This window comes from Tubulanus polymorphus, chromosome 7, assembly GCF_964204645.1.
Source record: "Tubulanus polymorphus chromosome 7, tnTubPoly1.2, whole genome shotgun sequence".
Lineage (NCBI taxonomy): Eukaryota > Metazoa > Nemertea > Palaeonemertea > Tubulaniformes > Tubulanidae > Tubulanus > Tubulanus polymorphus.
Window position 1 is genome coordinate 16,418,303 of NC_134031.1, and position 26,438 is coordinate 16,444,740.

At 41.2% G+C, this 26,438-nt stretch overlaps 1 protein-coding gene across 4 annotated transcripts in view; it reads left to right on the plus strand.

The window, feature by feature from the left end:
* The window catches only part of LOC141907971 (uncharacterized), a 77,449-nt gene extending 51,609 nt beyond the window's left edge, over nt 1-25,840 (plus strand). For all 4 annotated transcript variants that reach the window (XM_074797709.1, XM_074797712.1, XM_074797710.1 and 1 more), the window contains 15 exons: nt 12,501-12,636; nt 15,332-15,424; nt 17,148-17,344; nt 18,088-18,249; nt 18,593-18,874; nt 18,960-19,475; nt 19,562-19,809; nt 19,899-20,064; nt 20,154-20,337; nt 20,692-20,803; nt 21,076-21,203; nt 21,589-21,786; nt 22,454-22,741; nt 24,067-24,278; nt 24,358-25,840. In XM_074797709.1, the coding sequence (XP_074653810.1) occupies nt 12,501-12,636; nt 15,332-15,424; nt 17,148-17,344; nt 18,088-18,249; nt 18,593-18,874; nt 18,960-19,475; nt 19,562-19,809; nt 19,899-20,064; nt 20,154-20,337; nt 20,692-20,803; nt 21,076-21,203; nt 21,589-21,786; nt 22,454-22,741; nt 24,067-24,278; nt 24,358-24,447 (3,012 nt within the window). In that variant the 3' untranslated portion in view covers nt 24,448-25,840. The remainder of the gene's footprint in view (nt 1-12,500; nt 12,637-15,331; nt 15,425-17,147; nt 17,345-18,087; nt 18,250-18,592; nt 18,875-18,959; nt 19,476-19,561; nt 19,810-19,898; nt 20,065-20,153; nt 20,338-20,691; nt 20,804-21,075; nt 21,204-21,588; nt 21,787-22,453; nt 22,742-24,066; nt 24,279-24,357) is intronic.
* The last annotated feature ends 598 nt before the right edge of the window (nt 25,841-26,438 follow it).

Below are 26,438 nucleotides of genomic sequence, written 5' to 3' on the forward strand. Positions count from 1 at the left end.
AATGGAGTCGTCTCGTGTCCGATTCGTGCCTCTTCTCTTGTCATCTCGGAACGCCGAACAAATACTATTCATCACAGATATCGGAGATATTTTCGTACACGCCACCATTCACCATGGTTCAAACGATATCCTCGAGTACGTGAAAGACCGATGAATTATTATGGAGATAATCGATACCAAATACTTTGGACCTGGATCCACAGTTCCGATGGGGTGGAGCCTGGAAAACCTGGACAAATCAGGGAATCAGAAAAATCTTTAGAAAAAAAATCTGGGAAATTTGACAAATTTTGGGGGCAAAACTTAGGCATGCTATTGACAGTGTGTTTCTTTTTCAATACGTGATTTGTGAATTATGAATAACTTGTAATATCTTTGATTGAGAAATTTCTCCATTCACCTACCACAGATTCATTCAGAGAATTTCATGAGCATAAATTAGGGAAATATAAGAAATACAAATTAGGAATTTGTAAATGAGCAGAAAATGGCCACCCTGTTTGAGGTTAGATTTGACGAAAAAATGGACCAATTTAAACTACTAAAACAGCTAATTTCTACAGCAGTGGAACTTGATCCTGGTCATCGAAACAAAAAAAAATGTTCAACATCCCTTCCCCCATCATTGTGCGATAGTCTATCGCCGTCGTCGCGGTGTACGTAGGAGAACGCTGTCACTCGGATGATGAGTCATCCATGTTTTATTGTAATAGCCCGTTATTGATATGAACACTCGGCGCATGAATATTTGATAGTAAATGAAAACTAATACGGCAGTTTTCGCTGAAAGAACCAAATGGGCTAATCGCTTTTTAAAGCCATCAATTCAATTACCTTCCCATCAATGCGGTCGTTGTCTTTTGTCATAATGAAATATCGGCTTCGCGCACGCGCGCTGAATATGCTCCAAATAGCCACTGAAGAGAGAGCCAGCGCAAAGTCAATCGGCGTTTATGCCGTAAATTGTGAAAGTAATCCTCCAAATGGACGGACGATCGTTTTCCTTGAGGAATTTGTTATTTTATGATCAGTCGAATTTGCGAATACTTCGCAACTAGTCGCGATGGCGGCCAACTTTACTTGATGAAAATTCTCGAAAAAAATCTCATAAGCTCGCGGATAAGTTTTGAATCAGTATTTAGGTTTATGTTTGGTTCGACTTTATTCTAGATGCATAGCTAGCAAGTGTTCCTGATTTTCGGTATTTGTTACTATTCTATAATGAGAAATAAAGATTTGATCTGTTTGATGCGTACAGAAATATGAAAGATATTACTGATGGTCTTACTGTTGATTACTGATTAATTTGAACAGAAATATAAAAGATGTTACTGAGGGTCTTGCTATCGATTACTGATTAATTTGAATGATTTCTTTCATATTTCAATGAAATGTTATTGAAAAAAATTCAATTTATTACTGATAGCATTTTTCAGAGGTTGACAGCCCTGTTGATGCGGTATCAGCGATTATGCTATGGCCTCGTATGTTGTCGAGACCCGTCGTCACTTCCCCGAGATGTCGGCGATATAAACCCGACGACGAACGAAGCCCCTTTAAGCGGTACACGATCTCTGCCGTATAATCAGCGTCGAAGAGGGTTATATCGAACTCGAGTCGAGTTCGGCGCCGGCGCTGATCGCATATTGCCAGTTGTCAATTTAGATCGCTTTGAATCAACACGAGTGAACGCGGAATCGCGTCCAGGCCAATGCAATATGACCGCTCGGGTCAGTTCGGCCGCCGCGAAAGGGCATCGGGCAACTGCGTGTATGATGCGATTACTAGTGTAACGCTCGTATAAATGTCACAGGATATTGAGTTTTCTCCGTCGTTAATCATTCGCGTGTAAAACGCTCGATAGCTTCGATGAATCGAAACGCGATTCTGTCATTCGTTTTTTAATGTTCATTCGTCATGAATCCTCGGCGAATCTGAGTTCTTGAATCCGCAGTCAATGAATGTTACCAGGACCCGGTTCATGAATCCACAGTCAGTGAGTGGAACCAGCTCATGAATCCACAGTGGTGGAGCCCAGTTCATGAATCCACAGTCAGTGAGTGGAACCTGGACCCAGCTCCTGAATCTACAGTCAGTTAAGCCAAGTTGCTGAATCCAGTCAGCTGATGGAGCCCAGTTGCTGAATCCACTGTCAGTGAGTGGACCCAGGTTGATTCCATAGTCAGACGGTGAAGCCCATTTGCTGAATCCACAGTCAATGAATGGAATCAGGTTGCTGAATCCACAGTCAATGAATGGAATCAGGTTGCTGAATCCACAGTCAGTGAGTGGAACCAGGTTGCTGAATCCACAAACAGTGAGTGGAATCAGGTCGCTGAATCCACAGTCAATGAATGGAATCAGGTTGCTGAATCCACAGTCAATGAGTGGAACCAGGTTGCTCAATCCCAGTTGGAGCCCAGTTGCTGAATTCACAGTCAGTCGGTGGAGCTCAGTTGCTGAATTCACAGTCAGTCGGTGGAGCCCAGTTGCTGAATCCACTATCAGTGAGACACCAGGTTTTTTCCTGTCACTAATTGATTAGTGTGGATATGATCAGGATAGTTCAGCTTAAGTGTATGTGATAAGACACATTTCGTGTCACCCTTCAATGGTCAGATTGAGTGAATGACTGGTTAGATAAATGATGACTCAACTGTATCATTGTATCATCCACACTCATTCCGTGACTCCATTTTCTGCCCATGAAAAAAATAACCAGTCGTCTATTCGGGCATATTAAGCTTCAACGTTGCTTTATTTTCTTAATTTGTCACATTGTCCTCATTCCAAGAATTATGCTTAGCATCTTTTTTACGATTCTAGATTTCTAGGTTGCTAGGTTGATGGCCGAAGTATTTCCAAGTTTCACTGGAAATAGACCATTATAAAGGGATTCTCTTATTGATCAGAAAAGGCGGAAATTTGCCGAATTCTTTGTACTGGTAGAGATGCATTGAAGCCGAAATTGAAGTGCGGCTTTATCACGCCTGACGTCCCTTTAACTTATACACCACACGATTTGATGTTCACTAAATTGTCACATTTATGGGAATTTAGCATGTTGATTATGGCGCCAATCAAATCGCGGATCGGAATTAACTGCTGAGCTGGAATGTCGCTATGGCAACAATATTCCGATTGGCGCCGATGCATAAAGGAGAAATAGATGTCGTTTGATTGCCGAGCGAGAGAGAGAGAGAGAGAGAGAGAGAAGAGAGGAGACTCGGTAGATAAAAGGAAATGGCTTTTGAAAGAATAACATCATTGCGGCCCGTTTTAAGAGTGGATTAGGTGGCCGTATATCTCGGGCTGCAGTTCGTCGATTTCAGAACGATATTCATTCCGTTTCCAATGACTAACGTGGCTTTGATTCGGTTGAAATTTTCGTCGGTTAGGAAAAAAAGGAATTGAAAGAAGAACTGTACGGGTTGTCGTCGGAGATGTTATTTTAGTTTGTCGTGATTTATGTCTAGTGCGAAAGGTATTTTTTCCCTCGCGCTTTCCGTTGAAGGTTTTCACCGACCGTACGCTAGCGACACCTACATCGTAATACGGAACTAAAACACTAGCAGTCTAAATCTGTTGACAGACTCGAAGGCGTTTTGAGCACAAAAAAAATTTACAAGGAAATATGATCAGCTCTTTCATAGGCAACGGCGATATACATATTTTTTCAAAAAAAATGAAAAAAGAAACCGCCGATCAGAAATACCGATTTAATGGATTCTCTCGGCGAGCGAAAACCTTTCATGTGTATTTTATTCGCTTCGAGATAAAATGCGTCGAAAATTGAATTTCGTCGTCGGCTAATATTTCAATTTAATGATTTCCGATCAAGCGAACCGTCGACTAATTTCATTCCACCGGCGATGCGAGGTGGCCCCACGCTCTTTCAATACAGACGTTTTCTAATAATTCTGTTTTTCTTCTTTTTTTTCCAATTCAACCGCTGAAATCAGTTTTCATCTTCTGAATTTATAGATTCACTAAAAATTATATATATATATATATATATATATATATATATATATATATATATATATATATATATATATATATATATATATATATATGTGGTTATAGATTCTTTCTTATCAGTTTATGATTTTCATCGGTATTTATACCCCTCGCGTTCTCGACCTCGCTGCTCGATTTATGCTTCTTTGATTTACGTCGTTCCAAGATGCTTCAGAAAATATTCATTGACCGCGCGGATGAAAGTTGCCGTTTTAAAAAAGGAGCACTGTTCGCGTATCCTCTGGTTGGCAGCGGCAGTGTGAGTAAGCTCGGTCAGTTTCAGATGGCAGTACCCATGAAACAGTCAATCAAGAGCTCCAATGGTTGAAATTGGACTTTCCCTAATATCCCTTGTCAGTTAACTTATTTGGACCGACATTTTGATCATACATATATATCCATTCTTGCAGTCAAAAATAATTTTTTTCAAATTCTAAAGTTGGTATTTTCGTCAAAATTAGAATCTTTGAAGGATATAAAGGGTACAGTTAGTCTAGTGACTCAGTAAAGCTTGTACGCATAACATGGTCTCTTTTAGGGCAGGTACGGCTAAAAACAGTATCATGTTCTGACTCCGTCTACAAACGTTGCATTTAAATGTCAAAATTTGTTTTCATTGATCTTTCCTTAAACGCTTTCAGATATTTAAAATCATGTTCGCTAACTTATATTACCGGTGTTCGCCGTTAATGCTTCTGTCTTTTTGATCGTGGGTTGATGTTCGTTGGGCGTTTCATTCGAAATATCAATTCATACGCAGAAGAAGCCGTAAAAATGAGATGTTTGATCTTTTAAACGTCGTTCATTAATCGGGCTTCTGTAGTCGAAACATCTATAAACTACCTTACACTGTAGTCGAGGGTTTGAAATATCTAAGATAAGATTGATGAAGAATTAACGTCTGCCTCGTGGCAAATCAGTGACTGTTTAAAAAAAAGTTCTTACATTTTTATCGTTTGCTTCTATTGGTACATGGGCTTCAGTAAGACCCTTATTCTTGTACCGTCCGTCTGTGTGTATGTTGTGAAGCTACTTAGCTTCGTTAATGGAATGATCTTTGATTAAACTTGGGTACATTGTTATTACAGGGGTCTAGTTATGCCGTGCGAAGAGTGGGCCCAGTGCGCCACCTAGTAGCAGAACTAGGCATTAAAAACTAGTTTTTCAGTTACATGACCTTGAAGATGACCTCATAACTGAGGAACTGGGTGGAAATTCAAAAAGTTGTCTTGACAATATTAAGGTAACGGCCCTCCAAACCGCAATGGAAACTAACGCATGGTAATTCCTGAGTTCGAGCCAACCGCTGTCACCTATGGTTTGTTCCTGTATATTTCCCACTTGCTACAATATGAACTGTTTTATCAGGAATATGAAATATGGATTCCGAATTTTCAATGTCAAATTCATCTTTTCACGAGTCCGTTATTATTGACGTTTTAAAGTGGCAATACCGGTAGTCGCCCGTATGAAGTGGACATTTTAAAGAAAAATCTTAATGAATTTCCCATCCCTTTATCATCATCGCGTTGCTGTCAACACGTTTCGTAATTATTTGTTTTTGCCCGTGTCCTCGGTAACCCACCTCACATACAGAATCGCAGCCCGCGATAGTATGTTTATGCGTTCATTATTTTAACATCCCGGCCGCAATAAGCCGTGTCGTTAATAATGTCGGGTTCGGATATAAAACGCTCGTTGGCCAGACTTGAAAATTGTGTTTTCATTGCCGCGGCTGTGAAACCCTGCAACTCATTCGGATGTCGTTGTTTATGGCCAGGTATTAACCCGTGAGGGATCAATTTTGTTGTCTGGTCGGATGCCTTCATATTTCTCTGGCTAGTGAATGTGGCCATTTGGTACTTAACTGTGTCTGCATTTTTTCCTATACTATGCGGGTAAAGCAGATGATGTTGGAATTTGTATGAGAATTGCTCCATATATCAATCTACCATCATTTCATCTATAGCCGCAATCATACGGAGAAGATTTGGCCCGGGCCAAGTTGGCCAAATTTGTGGCTATTTAAAGAGCGCGTTCTCATCAGGAGCGGACCCAGGCTGGGAGAAAAGGGGTTCAGCTTATATGACAAGTGCACTTATTACTCGTGGAAGGCTTCCTGGTGAGCATTGCAGGCGCAATTCCCATGCAGGAGGATCTGGAGGTCTTTTGGAAAATTTAGGTAGATTTTCATGCAATTTTAGTGCATATTACTGCTTTAAGAAGTACTGAGTGGACTATTGTCATAGATCAGTGTCAGGTGGAATTGTTCACCTGTGATTTTCAAAAAGGCACTTTGTCAGAAAAGGGGTTTCGGACCCCAAACCCCTAAAAACGCTTGTGTGATAGCGGCTTATGTTGTTTTCACTCTTAATCTTGTTCTTTCTCATCCCAGACCTTTGAAAACCCTGTCGACCGACCCGCGGTGTTTATACCCGGTCCCTCGGTTATAATAATCATCCGTTTGAAGTTTTTCCGAGAGAATCAACGCGTTTATAAGAATGTCTGAGATATCTAAATCAACTTGCAGCAAATTTCGTTCTTTGATCGCGATGTATTAAAACTTAAACTGAACACTCGTACGACTTTGTACCTATTACGAACGTGATTTCTACTCGGGGCGAAACATACGAGCAACTATTTCCGACGAAAATGTTTTCCTACTGTAGACTGGATGTTATGTTAAAGGACTACTGCAGACTTTAAAAAGAAAAAAGGAGATTTTTTTTCTAGTAACGAACTACTTACGTTGTGTATTCTACGAAGTTAGTGGTGAAAATTTAAGTAAGTGGTGAGGATTTCAGAATATTCCGAGTACGGTAGAGTATAGCCCCGGTACACTCCGACGTGAAGAATATATTTTAAGTTTAAAAGCCACTCTATAATTACAGAAATGAATTCTATCAATCGAGAATTAAAATCAAATACATGATATTTCGCACTTACACTAGAGATAGATCATTGTCAATCTAATGAATTCGGTTTGTAATGGGTTTCAAACTTATTCGCAGTATGAATTCAATCGCGGTCACACTTGAACTTGTACCATATCACCTACAGAATTAACGAACATGTTTGCTGCTGGTATAAATTGGCCCTCAATGTCTTGAGTTAATTGTCAACATTTACCGATTGTGTAGTATTTATAAAGGTGCTAATTACCAGTTTAACTTACACCTATTGGTTTAGATTTCAATCTATTATCCTGTTTAATTCCCCGCTATTACGTAATTCCCTATTTAGACTGAGCCGAAGCCTCTTTCACGAAGCCCCCTCCACTATATTTTCAATGGTCAGAGAGAGATGTTGTTTGTAAACCCGCGCGATCCTAGTGGTTTGCAATTAGCACGCCGTACATTTGCTTCGGTCTACGTTGTTGTCAATACGCCAATCTGCTGAACAGATAATGAGATCTGAACAGAGTGTGGCGGCCATGTTGGATTCATAAACATACACAGAACTCACACTGCAGTGTATGCACGCACGTCAGCGTATGTGCTGTCCGTTTCGAGCGAAATATCTCGATTCTAAACGTCCGGGAATCGTTAATTCGTGTCACAAATTATCGGATTAAATTCGTCTATCGTCGAAAACGTAAGTTGAAGTTCATAATCGTCGTTGTTTTTGGGGAAATCTGCGGATTTCGGTTCGCTCGTATCCCGTCTATGTCGATGTATTGGAAGTCTTTGTATGCGCGGATACCGTTGAAAACGAGTGATTCACCGTAGTTTACCCGTTCAACGTCGTTTCACTCGTATATTCATCGTTATTCGTATAAGATCCATTCGATTTCGGATGAAATTATCGAAAAAATGTAGCGTTTAATGCGAAAAAAGCGCGATTTAAAAACCTGTATGTAGGTCAGCGTCTACAAATCCATAAAGGGGTTGCCATACTGCACAGACTGGCGGGTTGGGATTGACGGCCTGGCAATTTTTGGCAATATGGGTCATAATTATTGACACGATTTGTTTCGCGGCCCAATAACTAGCTTCATTATCGCTTGATTTAAATGCAACCGTGTTAATTAATGGAAGGTAATGAGATTAATCGCTGTGTGTTGTTAAGCACGCTGCTGTGTGTGTGTGTGACGTTCTGCGCGCATAGCTCACAGATTTAAAGGGGTTGTACGACTATTATAGCGGTTTGGCGTATTATCGCCTACAAAATGGCGGCGCACAGGATTATAGGAAAACTTTCAATTTATTGTCGGATATAATTCGATAGCAGATGAGATTTATTTGTGTGTGTGTATATATATCAAGAGACAAGTTCTCTTAATTATTTCATTGATATCTATCACTAAAGTCATTCATTTGGTCATTTGAAAGCCTTTAAGGAACTAACTCCTTTTAGATGAGGTGTCTGAAGCATCTCCAGTCCGGTAGGCTCGTTTTGAATAATCGGAACAATCGGATTTCCCGACGGATTATCGTTTTTGTCAAATTAACGAGTTTCGTCACGTCCCCGATCTCCGAGAGGTTGAAATCGATCTCGATCTCGTCAGAATCGATTTTACATTTTCGTCCTCGTTGTTCGTTCGCGTTGTTAAGTTCCGCGTATTACATAACTCGCCGATAGATATCGATCTGTGTAGATGGCGGCGCGCTGCGAACCCATCACTTATCACGTCTGTTCGCGCTCGATTAATTGTCTTAGAAGAAATTATCTGGGCGTCAATCTGTTTGTATGTATATCAGTGTTATATACAACAGATCTATACCCAGTACCCAAACGCGCCCGCGGGCTCTCACGCTCGTTTTCACTTTCATCTTCTGATAGCATACCTCCCGGTACTCATATATATTTATATATATATATATATATATATATATATATATATATATCGAATCTAGATGATTATATGGCGGAAGAGGAAATGAATGCTGGAAATATCTATGAATGATTTGTTCGTAGTTCTGATTGAATGGAATAAACAACTTTCGTATACTTCCCTGCATGGCATGTGCCCCTTTTCCGGCAATGATGGAAAACCATCGGTCGCCCAATTTTTAACATTACCAGGAATTTTCCCGCTGACGCCATTTCTCATGACTTGAAGAAGGTTTTTTCGAAGTTCCGATTGATTCGAATGGACAAATTCTGTCCGAATGAACTTCGTCAATCTTCAGCCGAATGGAGAGATACAGAGTGCTGCAAGTATTCATATAATCGGATCCAACTCTCGTTGTTAGGACAGTCGTTCGCAGAATGAGCGACGGAAAGGTACGACGGCGCCGGTGCACGGTTGATTAGTCAGTCGAAAAGCGTTTCTATTGTCGGTCACCGCGTGTTCGCGCGCTAGAAAGATTAATTATAACGACGCCGCGGTGGTAGCGGCGACACAACCTCGCTGATCGCCGAGCCGAGATGTTTCGGATAATCTCGAACGATGCTCGTTTCCTAAGTGCTACTTATTTAATGGGAGGCAATTTCCATTTAGCCACCGCATCAATTCGACAAATCAGCGGTCATCTGATTGGTATAAATAAGTCCGGACAAAGGGTCCGTCGATTGCTTTCAACTCGTCATTAACGCGTAGTCCAGTTTTCGCGAATTTACATCGCGTCGTTTTAATCGCCAACCGGAAATGGCGGCTTTTAGCCGTGGTCATTCATGTTTTTTTTGCGGACTGCTTGCATAGAAGTGGCGCTTTAAGCCTTTGTTTCTGCTGGGCTCAAAGCGCTGGATTTTGAGGCTGGTCGGTGAAGTGTACAATTTCCAGTTTTTTTTTTTTCATTTTTTTTTAAAACGAAAACGCGCCGCATATGACATCATCGCTGTCATCATCATAATCATCGTCGTCGCGGCACAAAGCGCGTTTTTAGCCGCGCAGATTGATGGCTTCGTCGCTGATACCATAAAAGCGCACATACCCGAGTGCTGATCAAACTTGACAACAATGGCTTATGGCGAGGATAAATGTTAATAATAGGGTTTTTTCTCGCTAGCGACGGCGTCGTCGTCGTCTATCTGCGCGTGCGCGCGCGGCGATTGCCTCGCAGGCTCGCCGCTTACACGTTACAAAAGCGGCGCGCCCGGTCGTCGAATGTTTTTCAAAAAACCGACACATTCCGAGAATATGGCGATGTGTACGGTGAAGGAGCCGCCGAACAATAGCGCGGCGGGACGGCCTGTTTTACCGCGGTATTAATCTGCCTAGTTGTTCGCAGTTGGGCGTAGCGCCGGCATCGCGCGCGCGGATGTCGTTTAAGCTGTCCTCGCCGGGTCGTTACGCGATGCCGCTTGTGTTCGGCGGGACCCGATGAATATAATCGTGTCAAGTTGACATGTGTTCGTATTATTATTCTGGAAGGTGCGTTGTCGTCACACAACCAGCACGCACTGCGTTGTCGTTCTTAAATACTGAAACAAGTGACGAGACCACCGACTGACCCTACCGACCGACCCTATCGACCTGTGGGTTCATTGCATCCCCCACCCCCTGGACTTAATTGATTGATTATATCGTGTAGAGAGCTGTTGAAATAATCGAATGTTTGATATATATAGACATGTGTGCATACTGTGTTCAATAATTGATTGGTTTAGTACTGTTGCTGCATTCGGTGGTGATGTTTAATATTCTGGCACGTCATGGATGAAAAATTACCTCTGAATATTTCGATGAGTATGAAATACGAGTAACTTTTTTATGCCGGGGATGTGTCTGCCGTTGAAATTTAGTTTCAAAATCATTTAGGTTACGTGGACAGCGGCGAGTGTGGGTGATACCGTTGCATTCTGGTCTGGCTTTCAAGTGCCCCCTTTAGCTAAATATACCACATACCTCGAATAGTCGGGGAATTTTGTGTAAAAAAGAAAGGCAAAAGTCGGGGAAATTTGATGAGATTGCTGGATCACATGTAAAATCAAACAGTTTCCATCTAAGCCTTACGTATTTGATTGTGTTAATTGATTAATCGGATTCTTAGCAAATCAAGTCAGGGAAAACAACGTGCATGTCAGGCAATTGTCAGGGTAAAAGCAAGTCAAACATAAGTGGCCAAACCGCGATTTAGAAGTGCTGCTAAAAATTGTGATAGTGTGCTGATCGTAAATAGATGGTGTTTTTCTCCGCGTGTTTAGTTCAATATGAATCACTTGTAAATGCGGCGTCTGTATCCAGACTTTTACCGCGCGGCGCGCATAAATTGCTACATGTTGTATATTCAGCTAAGTAAAGCGGGGCTGGTGTGGAGAAGTGTATGTCGACTACTCTTTATCTTCGGCTAATTTGTGTCTGATTTAGTGTTTAGATGGTGAACAGAGCGCCGACTGATGGATGGTACTCGCTCACTTATTCAACACGCACACACACAGGCAATAACGATTGGAACACTTCACTTTCCATCTCTCTCTCTCTCTCTTACAGTACCGCATCATTCAGACCCCCGTACCCCGAAGGGTGTCCCGAGGGCAAGCACGCTTCCCTAAAAGATTCCGAGAAAATTTATTAGATTACGTGTATGGTTCGGTGACTTTGTCATATATGAAACATTCAATAACGTTAGCCGGAAATTCGTCGAAAATGCTAAATGCAAATACTCCGTCAAATAAGTTCCGTCTTATCAAAATTCGCACCAACCCACATTAGATGTTGGGTACTGTACCTGTACATGTAGAGCTTCTGGGATATTTGACTTCATGTATTTATCATTCACTGTATCTTTCCGGCGAAATGGGATTCACCTGTTTTATGACAGTGAACGCATTCCCTCTGAAACTATTCAATATTTTTGCTCGAATAGGGTTGACCGTGAGTGTGTTTTAGCGGTAAGACGCGATCAATCTTTGAAATCGACATCGTCGGTGCGTCGAGTTCAACGGAATACACCGGAGGTGACAATGATGTATGGCAGTAATATAATAACGAGCACGACAGCCGATCTATCTAGTGTGATATATAGAATGACTGATTTCTGGCGAACTTTATAGACCTCGGTAATTCCGATATTTCAAAATAATCATTTTGAAAATTGATAGCCGAAGCGTGTTAGTGGAGGTGTCTATTTTCAAACAAACTTTTATGAAGTCATTTGACGTTGTACTAGACAAGAAAACTAACTTTACAGTTTGTTGACCCCTTAAAAAATAATGCATATATCGCTTAATATTGTCGACAAAGAATAATATGATATAAATTATATGATATTAAGGATCATTTAAGTCATTTTGGATTTGAATAAATTGACAACCAGTCTAGGCCCGATCTATTGAATACGTAGCGCACATCCTCATAGATAATTACCCAAAATAGAATAAGAGTTATGAAATGTATTTGATTAAAGAATTATCACCAAAATTGACCAATAATGATGATGCAGTGCACATCAACTCACACGGAACCCCATGAATAATCAGGTATCAATGTATATAATCATTATTGTAACGGATTTTTCTGCGTAAAAAATTATGCTGTATTCGATTAACCTCGATAATGTTTTTTAATGTATGTATAAACGTTGTTGTCTTTTCAGAGAGAGTTAGTCGAATATTATTATTACTGGAAGAAGACCCCTGCTGCCACCAGCGCTCGACCTCACCGGCGCCACCGTCGACAAAGCGTCTTCCGTCGACAACGTCCTCCGCAAAGACCTGCTTCTAACGATTTCTGTACGTATATTATACCCATCCATTACGGAGTCCAGCGTTCAGGTAGTGACCTCGCTTGAACTTGACCTTGAAGATTTTAGCCTTTATTTGACCTACATTTCCACCCGTCTGCCATGATTTATTGACCTTGTTTCATCATCATTCGGCCTTGATCAAGATTTTGCCGAGGAATGATTGCCTACCTTTCAATTTTGATACATTTATGACAAATGATACGGCGATGATCCGTCTTTAATGCAGATATCCGAAAATGCCTAATTTACGTTAATTTTTTTATTGAGAAACGTGCCGACCTTCCTTTTTGAAATGATCTACGAATGCCGTCGTCATCATTGTCACCGACGGCTTTGACAGCGTCTGAAGCCGTCATGATTTGACCCATCGGGGATTTCCTAATTTGCATTTAGTAAAACACGGTCGCCACCGCGTGATCCGTCGTCGCGCGGCGGCGATCAATTTGTCGATAAAAAGGTAGCGACTAATTCCCGAAGCCCGGCGAAATATGATAACGAATCGGCGCTACGTCTCCCGACGTTAGTGCACCGTTAGCGATGGTAGAGAGGCTTAAGTCGGCTGCTAGCGACGGATTATGCTAACTTGTCACGACAGTCTGTCAAACAACCGATTACCGATCGCGCACTCGACGTGCTTATAAGTGATTGAGGTCATCAGTGAGGTTTCGAATTTAACGGCGCTTCTCCGAGGAAAAACTGATCAAGCCTATTAAATCGAAGTCAAAGGGCGTTGAAATAATGCTCGCTCGAATGCCGACATTCTTTAGCGAAAAAAATACGCCACATTTCTCAAATTCGATGAAAATAGTAATCTTTGTAATGCCATATTCGTTTTAACCCCTTAGGGCCAGTTGCTCGAGTTAACCAGCAGATATTTGACGTAGTGACACTTTAAAGTTCATTGTTACTATGGTATTTAATCAACTTTTGAGCAGCTGGCCCCTGTTTTCAGTTGTAAGGAACATCATTATTTTCTGGTCCCGGGGAAGTTGGTGGTCTGGGTCCATTGTATATGTCATGAATACAGCATGAATAAGCATATGGAATATACTAGGATGTTGAAATTAAGGTCTTATAAGCCGAATTTCCGACCGTTTTTTTTTTTTATTTTGATAATTGAATTGTCGGTTTGTTCCCTGCGCGCGCACGTAGTTGCTCTCCATCCGGTACTTACTGCTCATCAACGAACGAGAAAAATCCAATTACATCTCCCTCCGTAACGAGCATAAATTCATCAAAATTATCAACAATACCGCACACATCGTAGTGCTCAAGCTTGTCGTCATAAATTGCTGAAACCTTGAAACTGATATCTCGATTGCGCTGATTGCGCTAATGTTCTTTGTGTTCCGCGCATTGACTCATACGTTTTAATGTTGTGTCACGTATCGGTTTTTACGGGCTTTCATCTTGATTTTATTGCTCGCGCTACGCGGCTGCATCGCGTGGTGTCTCATTCTGCCGCGTTAAACCGACACGACCGATAGTTCTTCGATCGACTTCGAAGGTCAAATCCGAGGTTGACGTGAAGATTTCGTTGTTTGGCGCTCGTTATCGGACACGTGTCTGATTAATTCGCGGTTGAGCATATGTTATGACCGCGATAATCGGACGGTTAGATCGCTGAATTGTGGATGTAATTTGAGCGGCGATTATCGGATCATTTCGGTGACACGCTGATTCACTTCAGATATTAGTACGATCGATCGATACGAGATATTTTTCACTCATTTATTTCGTCATCGCTGACGTTTTCGCTTTCATCTCGGTGAAATCTCGGTGGCTGATCCAAGGGGGTAGTTCAGGAGGTCCTTTTTGATAATTCAAGAAGTGAAAGATTTTGATTGCCCGCTGATGTTCAGCGATGTCTTAAGAGTTACGTGAGAGTTGTTATATCCTCTTTAAGGTACATTATAACTGCGTTTCACGAATTATATATATATATTAATGCTAGGTTAAGATTTCATATGAAATGATAATTTCCATTGTTAATTGAGATCGGATGAAATCGTACAATAGTTCATAAAGATTCTAAGGCCTCAGTTAGCAAATGTTTGCATACCCCATTTTGTGTGTAGAAAGTACCCTATTTTTCTCCACTTGAATGCTGCCCTTTTGATATTCCTGAATCTACCCTTGAAACTTCTGGCCAAACGTACGCAGATTCGCCTATCGGACATTATCATCGTCAAAAAACCGACTTCGAATTCTACATTCTGTCGATAGTCGAGATTCTTACAGAGATCATCGATAATGGTACCAAATATCCTGATGCAGTGCATACGATTTACAGCCAGACGTTTGGTACATTGCGATCACGTAAACATTACGTATGAATACTGGCTCCACTGGGATCTGTTTCGCGTACCGTTTTAACCCTTCATTACTGTATTAACCCCTTCTCGTTATCATTAGAAACATATTATTATGACCACAATAAGCTTTCTTTTTCATTCCTTTTGGGGCCAATTGCTCATAAGTTTACCAGTGGATAGTCAACACAGTGACAATTGAAATTTCATTGTTACTGTGGTATTTATCTGCCGGTTATCTTTAACCAACTCTTAAACTAACTTTTTAGCAACTGGCCCCTAGGTCTTCAGGACATTTTGAACCTTGTATTGTTAATACATGTACCGGGTATTTCCAAATGGTTATTTCTGTATTTTGTATATTTGTAGTGGATTTGAGTTCAGCCAGCGAACCTTCGGACCAAGACTCTGCTGATGACAGTGATATAAGTGGTTATGCTTGTAGACATTGTTTTACTACTAGTGAGTATATTTCCTGTGTTTACCCAGTTGTGTATCGAAAATGTTTGGCCTCGCTGGAGAATTCCATGTATCAATAAATTTCCGCGCGATGTATGCTTGAAAGAATCATTTGTTCGACGATTCAGCTGCGATTCAGCTCCGTCTGCCTCCGGTTTACTTAAACACCCACACTGCTCATTATCAATGCGTTTATGCGTAATGCAGTCAGCCAGTAAGCCAGCCGGTTGAAAATGATTGTCAATTTTCCTCGACAAATTCTATATACAGTAGTGACAGTGTTGACACAGTCATATAGGGGCCACAAATTTGCTTTAAAAAGACTCGACGTGCTAGCGGGCTACCTGTATTTGCTCGACACAACGAACGTATTTGATCAAGTGCGCCGCGACAAACACCTCTCGTATAGTGTAAAACTGCGCGTCGCGGTGTCAAGTTTTCAGCGAAATTCAAATCAAGCACATGTCGAAGTGAATGACAATGTTTTGTAAATTCACGCCCTGAATTTCAAAATATCTCCCAGCGATATGAGGCGAGTTGGCGAGATTATCATTCGACTTATTAGAAATTTGCATTAGGATTTTATTTGACAAAAGGTTTTCATTAACAAACTGGGAAAACCTGGAAGAATCGGGGGATTTTTGGTAATGTTATTGATCGCGTGTTTCTCTTATACATCATCCGATGAAAAATGAGTGAATTGTATTAACATTTCAAACCTTGAAATTTCTCTTGATTCACTCGAGGAATTTCATGTACCGATAATCACATGAAAAAATCAGGGAAAACTCGTGGGATTTGTAAATGGGCGTAAAGTGGCCGTCACCCTGATTAGAATTCTTGTAACAGACGGAGTTAGTTTCAAGGGTCATGTATATATACATATATATATATATATATATGATAAGTGAAACTCATTGAAATTTTTATTTCGAAACTGGAACTGTCTGTTACACGATTGTCCTCAACAAAATACAGCGCGGCGCGTACAGACACACTAGTTATAGAATGTCAGGGCTCAGGTGTCGTATATGGTTGTAATAAAGTTAACTCATCCCCAGGGATTGCGCCGACTATCGACTCCGTAGTCTGATTAGATTGTACGACTATGGTAATAATAATGGCCTGAAAATATTGCCAAGTCTATTCGGTCGGGGATTTATTGATAGACGGCTGGTCGCTTAACACAAATGAAGTAGTTGCTGCAAATTTTTTCGTGAGAATAAAACATATCTGGCCGATACTGATGGCAACAGAGTTTAGACGACATAGAATATTCTCACCCTCGAACTTTGCCAGAATCCTCATATTGGCTGAAGAATTAAAGGAAGAAGGTCGCTACTCAGCTATTCTGATACCACGGGTTCCATAGCCGGAAGCATTTTGGCTCGCTCGTCGGCCTTTCTGTCTTAGATAATCCTTCGCTTTTCGCAACAAAGCCAATTAAAATGTCCTTGAATTTTCGTGAAATAACTTCGAGGACCCTGACTTACATGTGGCCCCCGAATGAATTCGACAGCTGTGCTTTTGTGAACTGCACAATATTGTGAATAGAATTCACTCCATCGAATAACTTGAAGATTGTTCGATATTTTTCTGTTCGATTTTGAATATCGATCGAATCAGATTCGATGGATTCGTTCACCGGAAGGTTCTCGTACTAGTCGTGGCACGTTTAACTAATAATAATTGGAAGAATAATCGTTTTGGTTTTGTTTGATTTCAGCTTCTAAAGACTGGCACCATGCCGGCAAGGATAAATCGATTTTGTGCACCGAATGCCGATTGTACTTCAAGAAGTACGGCGAAGATCGACCTCTAGATAAAACGAAAGAACCGGCTCCGTTCTTGTTCAAACCGGTCTCCGACGATGACCAGTTAAGCGAGAAGCGTGCTATGCGATCTTGCCGTGGCAAAGATTCAGTAAGTATTCCGAAGATCTTCGCAATTGAATCGTATGAAAAGCGTGTGTAATTTTTAGGGCTTTGTAAATTCATGCGGGTCGAATGAAAGACGTATATTCAGTTGTTTCGTTGTAATCAATGAGTGCGGGTAATTGTATGATTCGGAATGAAAAATGTAGAATTCCTACTGCGCTATGTTTGAGAATCTTCACACCAGCGTCAACCACTGTGATTACTGTTATATATTGTCTATTCGCCGAGATCCCATTACGCGCCTAATAACAGTGATATCACTGCTGTGTAATGAGCTTACTCCTACAGAATTTAGCCCCCGGTAACATTACCTGGCGCCGCCAAAAAACGACTCCAATCTCGCGAGCTGTTATTATATACCCGAGCTGGCAATAATTGCCAATGTTACGCCGTAACTCGATATGCCGCTTAAATGGCAAACAAACCTTTTTTTCAAAAGTAATCTTGGTTTCGACGGATGTTGTAGTCGTGTAAGGATTGATTTTTCACTGCGCGATACGCTATGATTGAAAAAATTATTGGCATTGACGGCAATCTTGACTGTGTTTCATCGGTTCAAGCAAATTCTACCGGAAAAGTGACGCGAAAAATATGGAAGCGAGATTGCTTATTGGGCGACACATTTGAATTAGGCATTTTGGAATGGATATTCTAAGGATGTAGAATGTGAATACCGAATGATGTCGAGATAAAAACGTTAAGTTACCGGAGAATTTCCATATTTTTCAGCCAATAGATAAAACAGTTATAAAGAAAGAGAGTTTAGACGAAGAAGATAGTCCTGTGAACAGCACTAGTTCGCAGAAAATATCCAGTGGACACCAATCTCCGAGCACTGTTAGTACATGCAGCAGTGAAAGTACGGGTACTGATCTCGAAAAGGCAGTCAAGGTACGGATAGATAGTTATACTTATATAGATTCATGTTGGAGCCTGGGTTCTTACATTCCTTGCGTTAGGGCATTAGAAGGCATAAGAAAAATCTGAAAGCGCTTCCCGAAGTAAAGCAAAAAATACAACACGACTTTGAAAGGTTTTGTAATGTTTTGTGAGGCAAGATTTCATGTGCGCTAACTCTGATGAGTTTTTGACCTATACTATGAATTGGGGCTGATTGATGTGCCATTTTTGAAGAAGTGCCTATTTTCTTTGGTGAGGTGGTCAAAATAGAGCTAGAGCCTGGAGATCTGCCATATATATTTCAATGTTGATTTTTCTATTTCTGTTAATACAGATACCCCAAAGTCCGCTGACTAAAGTTCAGAAACGTGTTCACACCGATTCTGAGTCCGACGATAAACCGGCGACGAAAAAAGAGCGTTCGGAATCACCGGACGTGTCGAGCGTCGAAGAGAGCAGCAGCGATTCCGGAAACGAAGACGGAACGAACGACGGCGATCTCGAGAATAACCCGGATGACGATATAAGTCCTAGTCCTTCAACTCCTTGTGATACACCTAGTCCTCCAGACAATGAGATACCACCAATAGGTGGCGTTGTCAACGGTCTCAATTTGGTGTGTAATTGATCGATATGAAAAAAAAACTGTTAATTTCTAAGAAATCATTTTTTCCAACAATGTTATTTTGGGTTATTTTCAGATTCCCGTGGAACAGACACGGCCATCAATTATTTCTCAGGGTTCTGTACCATCTCTCACTACGGCACTGCCAATTCCTACCGCTGTGGTGTCACCACTTGTGGTGCCACCAGTACTCGCGCCAACACCCGTGTCTGCCGCATCTATCGCAAATATTAAAGAGGAACACCAACAACAACAGCAGCAGCAGCAATCCAGTCCAGCAGTCGCCCCTCGACGGGACGGGTCACCGTGTCGTCCAAACCTGGCGGCTTCGCCCGTCCCGCGGAGTTTACCAACTCCACCCCCGACATATCCCATTCCTTCGACTACGATCGCGAAACCAACGCCGACGCAGGTTTCCTCGTCGCAGCCGTTGCCGCCCGGACCTTCTTTGTTTTCGGCGGCGTCGTTGCTGGGCACTGGGCCGCCTCCGTTGATGCCCTTGCACCCCGGTCTACAAGGGCCGCTTCATCCCCCTCCTCCATTACAGCCTATACGCACATCTACTCCTAATCAACTCAGCCTACAAGCTCAGGTAATGAAGACGCTTCGTATTTCCGGTTGATTCGTCGTATTTCGAGAGAATTTTTTTAGACGAGTTTTGTATTTTCATTATTTCAGGGTCGATCGTCGACATGCACACCTCCTCCTATTGCAACATTACAACCATTACAACAACACCAGCAACAGCAGCAGCAGCAGCAGCAATCTCACAACCACGGCGGTGAACTGCCACCTCACACGGCTGTACCGGATAATCAACAACCAGCGGAAAGTCCGCCATCTTCTCCGGAACCGTGTCGAACGCCGAGTCCCGGACCTGATCCAATATCGGTCAATGAACAAATTCATAATAGTAAAACTGCATTGTAAGTATTTTGAATTCGAAATCTATCGGGAAGTAATTCGATGTATCGGGACATCGACGTATATGTTCTTTCGTTATTTTTCGGCGCAGATTTATTAAGATTCTCAGTCGAGGGGAGACGAATTCCTGTTCGAGGTGCGACGTCGTGTTCAAACCGTTACCCGAATCGAAACTGTCGCGGAAACGCGAGGAACGCGCCAAACGGGCGGCCGAAACATCGTTGAAAATCAAAGAGGAACGAGACGAAAAAATGCAGGTAAAAAAACCGAGATCGTCTCGAAAAGATCGAATTTACGTTCCCGGAAATTGAATTCCGTGCTGATGTTTCGTTTTTGTTTATTCCAGCGGCGGTCGATAACGCCTCCGAAAAATACCAGCGCCGACGCCCAAGTCACGAGTAACGTGCTGCCTACTCAACCGCATACGCCGTTCTCCGGTCGTGTGACGCCCAGTCGCACACCGGGATATCCGGGACACGATACCCCCGCTCTGAGACAACTCAGCGAATATGCAAGGCCTCATGCACTAGGTAGGTGTCGAATAGATCGATGATGAATAATTAATCGCAGGGTGGCCTAACTGAGGGAATTTGGATAATCTTTTTGAAAGCATGTTTCTTGATCAATGGGTGATTCAATGAAAAATAATTGAATGATAACATTTTAAACCTTGAAATTTCTCTAATTCACTCGAGGAATTTTGTGTAATCACATGCAAAAATCAGGGAAAACTCGCGGGATTCGTGAATGGGTGGAGAGTAACCACCCTGCGATGTTTCACAATGACACTTTATCCAGATTCACTGGTGTCATGGCTGAAAGCAAAATTGACCGTAGTAGCATTCTCGATTTGAATCGATACTTACGTGAATTCGTAATTTTAGGTCAAGATATGTCCCGACAAAATCCGTACAGTCTTGCAAATTTACCGCCGTCCGTGGACCCGATGTTGCACTATCGTATGGCGAGCATGTATCCGCCCGGATCACGAGAAAGGTACGAAACGTTCGCCGCTAGAAAATCTATAAAGATAGAAAAACGTCTTTTAGCAGACGTTATCATGAACTCGTACCTGAAATCTGAAATCAGAGTCAATGTGGATTACAGTCGAGATACGTATTTATATCTAAATGGCATGTGTCGGGTGGCTGATGATCAGCTTACTATAAAACTAATCGATGACGACGACGAAAGCTTCGCGTATATAATTCGGGCAGAGGCGGATCATTTAACGCGGGTTTGTCATATTCTTTTTTTTTTCCTCGTAGGTTGGAACTTGAGCTCGAACGAGACAAAAGAGAACGCGACGCCCGAGAAAGGGAATTACGCGAACGCGAACTCCGCGAAATGGAGTTACGCGAAAAGATGAAAGCGGAATTAGAAATGAAACCGCCAGGTTAGTTTTAAGTCATATACATAGGCTTGAATGTATTTATCAATTAATGCTATGGCCGCGATTGCAGGGAGTCAAATTTGGCCCATGCTTATTAATAGAGCGCGTTCACACGTAAATCACTCACTTGATTAGCAAGATGAGTGAGTCACTTCCAGAACCAGGTTCCATTGACGCGCTATGATTTGACCAGTGCAAAAAATTCGCACAGGCCTATTCCTACATTTTTGGTCGCGCCAAATTTAGTACCAGTGTGAACCAGTCAGAACTCTGGCATATGCTTTATTTGGCTTGTGTCAAAATGCTTGCGTGATCGCGGCATATATGGAAGATCATTCGATCACATCCTCCTCAGTGATTTTTATATTCTGATCATTCGAATTTTCAGGATTCGATCGTATTCCACCAGGTGGCTCTGCTGGTTCGATAGATCCTCATTGGTTAGAATTACAACGACGGTACGGTCCGCCTGGCTCGCTGCCGCCTGGTGCTCATCCTTCTCAAGGTCACATTCCAGGTGTTTATCCTCCATCTAGTTTAGCCAGTGATCTGATGGCCAGAGAGAGAGAACGTCTCGAAAGATTGGGTATGTTCAATTTTACATATAATCCGTATCATAGATTAGAAAGTTTTCATATGTGCATATACTGTTTAAGATTTCAAATTCAAATTCAAATATCAAAATGATCTTGCTACTTAAGATTAATCTCTTAAGATATATTCTGAAAATCTGCTGAGCATTATCAAGAATTTCTTTCAGGAATGTGTTTGATCTAAATGTAATTTGCTGTGCATATTAACGTTTTAAATATCAGTAGATATATACCATCAATTGATGCATCCCACGGTTCTTAACTTATAAACAATTATTGACCTCTATATATATAGTGAATTTCATTATGCTACATTCCATTCACTATTATCTGATATATTGTGAAAATATATGCAAATTTCTTCTAAAGGAAAACTATGAGTAACACCTGCTTAACTGAGTACAGCTCATAACATACAACAAGGCAAACACCTGGCCACTCAGCTAATACAAGGAAGGGGCCCGCCCTATGATTTTCTGCGCTGAACAATATTGGAAAAAAATCTTTTTTTCCTATGCTTTGTAAACATTGTTTAAATGCTGTCAATGTGAAAGGCACACATGTACTCGTAATATATACACATAACGAATATGAACATTAAAGATTGCTTTTTACAGGTCAATATTTCACTGAACAATGAATGAAAAATACTTTTTACAGGAGCCCATCCAATCGGACCTCTAGCTTTTCTAAGTCCAGAGGCTTATTCAAACGCTGTTGAACGGCTATCTCAAGAGCGTATGCACGCTGAACGTATGTCGGCCGCCGGTGATCCAATGGCGCGTCTACCGATGGGTTTATCACCTCATTCAGCTCATACCCACACGCACGCCCACTCTCATACCCACCTTCACTTACATCCGAACGAGCAAGCCCTCATCGCGGCCGGCATACACCCGCAACAACATCTATTCATGCCCGGCGGAATACACGGACCTGCGTTACCAGGTAGGTGGGGGCCGGCGAGAGTGTCGCTAATCTCTGTCTGTGTGTGTTATCATTGCAGATATGCCGACAGACCCGACAGGGAGAAATATGACGATATACCAAATTTTCGCGCATAGATATTCAAATATCCATCATCACTACTACGCTCAAAGGCAAAATGCGGCCGCTGCAGCAGCAGTCGCAGCTGCCGCATCGGCTAATGCTCCCTTTGATAAGATTGAAAACAGAATGCTCGATCCTAACCATCTTGTTTATCAATTCTCCCGTAAGTCTTCAAAAACTATTATTAATAATAATACAACTGCTACAATTGCGTTTCGTACACTTATGTTTTTTCACCTATTGAGTATTTTGTTTCGAGTCCGCGCGCGCGTGAACGCTTCGATGGCTTTTAATAGTTTGGACCGAAATATGATCGTTTTCGAGCAGACGCCTCGTAGCAATCTAATTAAAACGATGATCATCATCGAGAATCGTATCACGACGGGCATCAATTTATTTCTGTTTTTAGTTTCGTGCTGTTTATGTTGTTGTTTTGTCTGGTTTTCATCACGTAATTACTTACGAATTTTAATTTCGTAACGTTGTCCCCCCCTCTAATAATCATTCGACCTTTCTCCCGCGTTTGGTTTATTATGGAAAATTTTCCCCCCAGATAAAGAAAGAAAATCATTAGCTGCCCAAAACGAACGTAGACAGTTTTTGTTCTGTTTTTTTTTTTTTTTTTTTTTTTAATCCCTGTCACCCAAAAATCTTCTGATGGATTCGCTTGGTTTAGTATGTATGAATATGCTCTCCCTGGTCGGTGTCTTGCATTATCTGATTAAATCGAAATCACTGCTGATCGTAGATTTATAAATTATCATCACAATTTCGATGAAATAACTGATCATGATTCTCATTCGTTGTTTACGGCTCGTATGTAGAGATTAGCAACGCGAGAACTTTGATGAGTTGAATTCGATGCTTATCAATTTGGTGGCGTTGATAAGAAATAACGATACTGATTCTGAAACCTTGATATCGTGATGAGTATTTGTATTGTTTCAGTTGTATATATTCAGTTTGCACAATGTTAAATGCTTTTTGTCACTCAACGAATATCCGTATTGCTATATTCGTGCGATATATTTCCAGAAAACATGAAAAGGAACTCTTGGAAACATTTTCGGAAACGATTTCTCAAATATTTCTTACGTTCGTTCCATCGATTTGAAATTGAGATCATAGTCATGCGCAGAACTGCTTTCACATTGGATTCCTTTTCATGTTTCACTTTAACTGAATACGTAATAATGTTGAATTTTCTGTCATTCACTTTGCAGGTGCTGATCCGATGGCGGGTACAGCCGGTATGTCACAGGCTCCCGGCGGTGCTCCTCCACACCCGATGGCGAATCCGGGCGCTATGCCTCCGAATGCATACGGTCCACATGCATTGATGGCTAGTCGAGAACAGGAACTTTTACATCGCGAGCTCCTCGCGCGGTCGGGATATCCTCCATCGGCCGTCGCCGATCAGGCATTAGCCCATCAGGTAAGAATTCTAACATAGCTAAGAAATTCTGAAAGTCTTTAAATCGACTGACTGTAAATCTGTACTTTCTAAATTTCAGCTATCAGCACAAGCTGCCCACCACGAAGCGATGCAGCGTCAGTTAGCGTTGGAACGCGAGCGTTTAGGTGGTCATCAGATGCCGCGTTAACGACCGTTCGCTCATTCAGACATTGTTATCGCCGACAAACTTGCTGCTGATTCGAAGAGATCACGAGTTCTTTGTCGCGATGTGAACATTCGATAAAGCGTATCAGATCTCACGGCGTTTTTAAAACACTATCGGCCAAAATCGATGCAATTACGATTTCGGGATATTTTGCTGAAAAACGGATGACTGTATTTAACGTCTTGACGCAAGACTTCCGCGTCGGATCGGGATAAACATCAAAAAGTGTGCTATTATTTTTGTGACTTAAACGAAACGAACGATCAATCGTGATCGATCGACGTGCTTCGAAGCGAAACGTTTCAAAGGTTCGATTCACAACTGCTGCATTCGGGCTGAGAAATAAGCCATGTTCGCTGCGGTACGCGTGCCACATTTTGCGTCTGTAGAGACCGCAAAAATGGCGCTTCATTTTCGTCGAAAATATCGCCGACGTATAAATCTCTATGTTGAGCTAACTTGAGGACAATGAACTCAAATGTTAGTGTTCATCGTTTCACGCAGGGATCGGTCTCCCAGCGCTGCTGTAGAAAAAATTACTGTCAAAAATAAAAACATGTCGCATCACGTCGTCGGACATATTTTTAGTTGTTTTATATTTGAAGATTTATTTATTGAAATGTTGTTGGTGATGAGAATAGTAATATTAAACCTAAAACTAAAGAGGAACGGTTTTTTTTTTCTTCTTTTACTCAAAATAATTATGTATTTTAAAATAAGGTTTAGAAGATGATTAACAACAGAGTTCGTATATGGTTTCGGGAACACGCATTTTAATCTTTTTCGGTTGGTGGTGACCTTGCTCTGATCCAGAGAACATGTATCATTTACTTAACGTTATAAGCTGTGATCAATTCAGAAATTAACTTTCCTTCGCCCTACTCGCGATACTTAGAGAACTTAACGCCAGCCGACTGAAATCTCTTGTATGTTGAATACCAAAACTGGATAAGCTGAAAATGACCTCTCCGAAAAAAGAAATCCTGATTCGTGGGAAGAATTTATCTATTAGCAAATTTTTACTTTGATACTTTTATACCATCAATTGTATCATCATCCGCTATAATGCGGCAGCGGTGTTGATGCCAACGTCGTCCATAGATTATGACACGATACATGGAAAAACCCAAGAACTATCGTCTCTAATCATTAGGGTTCAATTACATAGCGTATGTAAAACCCGAAGATTTTAACAGGAATTGGTGTATGAATTCTGAAATTTTTTATTCTAATCAAGGATCCACAGATTTCCAAAACACGTTGGTCCGGGCTCCACATTTGAGAGTGTGTATTTTGGTTCTTCAACCATACCGAATTGAGTCTCGACTGTGGAACCCGCACTCAAGGTTTTACCCATGTATATATATATATATATATATATACATATATATGTACATACATATAGACATATAAAGAAAAGATATATGTTCATTATCAATATTATTAGCGTGTTAGGGATCTCGTGAGGATTGTAATTTCTATAATGTATAACGAATAGGTATATATTTACGTGTGCTTCAGTTTTCTTATTAATTCTCCCGAATATCTTGTGAACGAATAAGTTTTATCAATGGTAAAGCAACAGTTGATTATTGTCCTTTATTTCGCTTCGAAAAAGATTCAAATTTCCAATTTTAGGGTTAGGTTGGCCTTATAAGTGTGAAAAATTTTGAAATTAAAAATTTCTTTGAAGAAAATTTGTGAAAATTCCACTTAAGACCCCTGCAATATTCAGTTTTAACACCATTTTGAAATACGGTTTGTTCTACAAGAAAGTATTCAACTGATCATGTTTTGTAATTGTTGAAAAAGAGTTTAATAATGCAGATATATTGTATTTAATTATGATCTTTAATTCAGGATTCAGATGCACTTGTATTTACTGGTACCCAGATTGTAAATAGTATTAGTTGTATATAGAAGTGCCCTGAAAGTTGTGTGAACTTCCGCATTTCCGATGTGCAGCTTTTGGA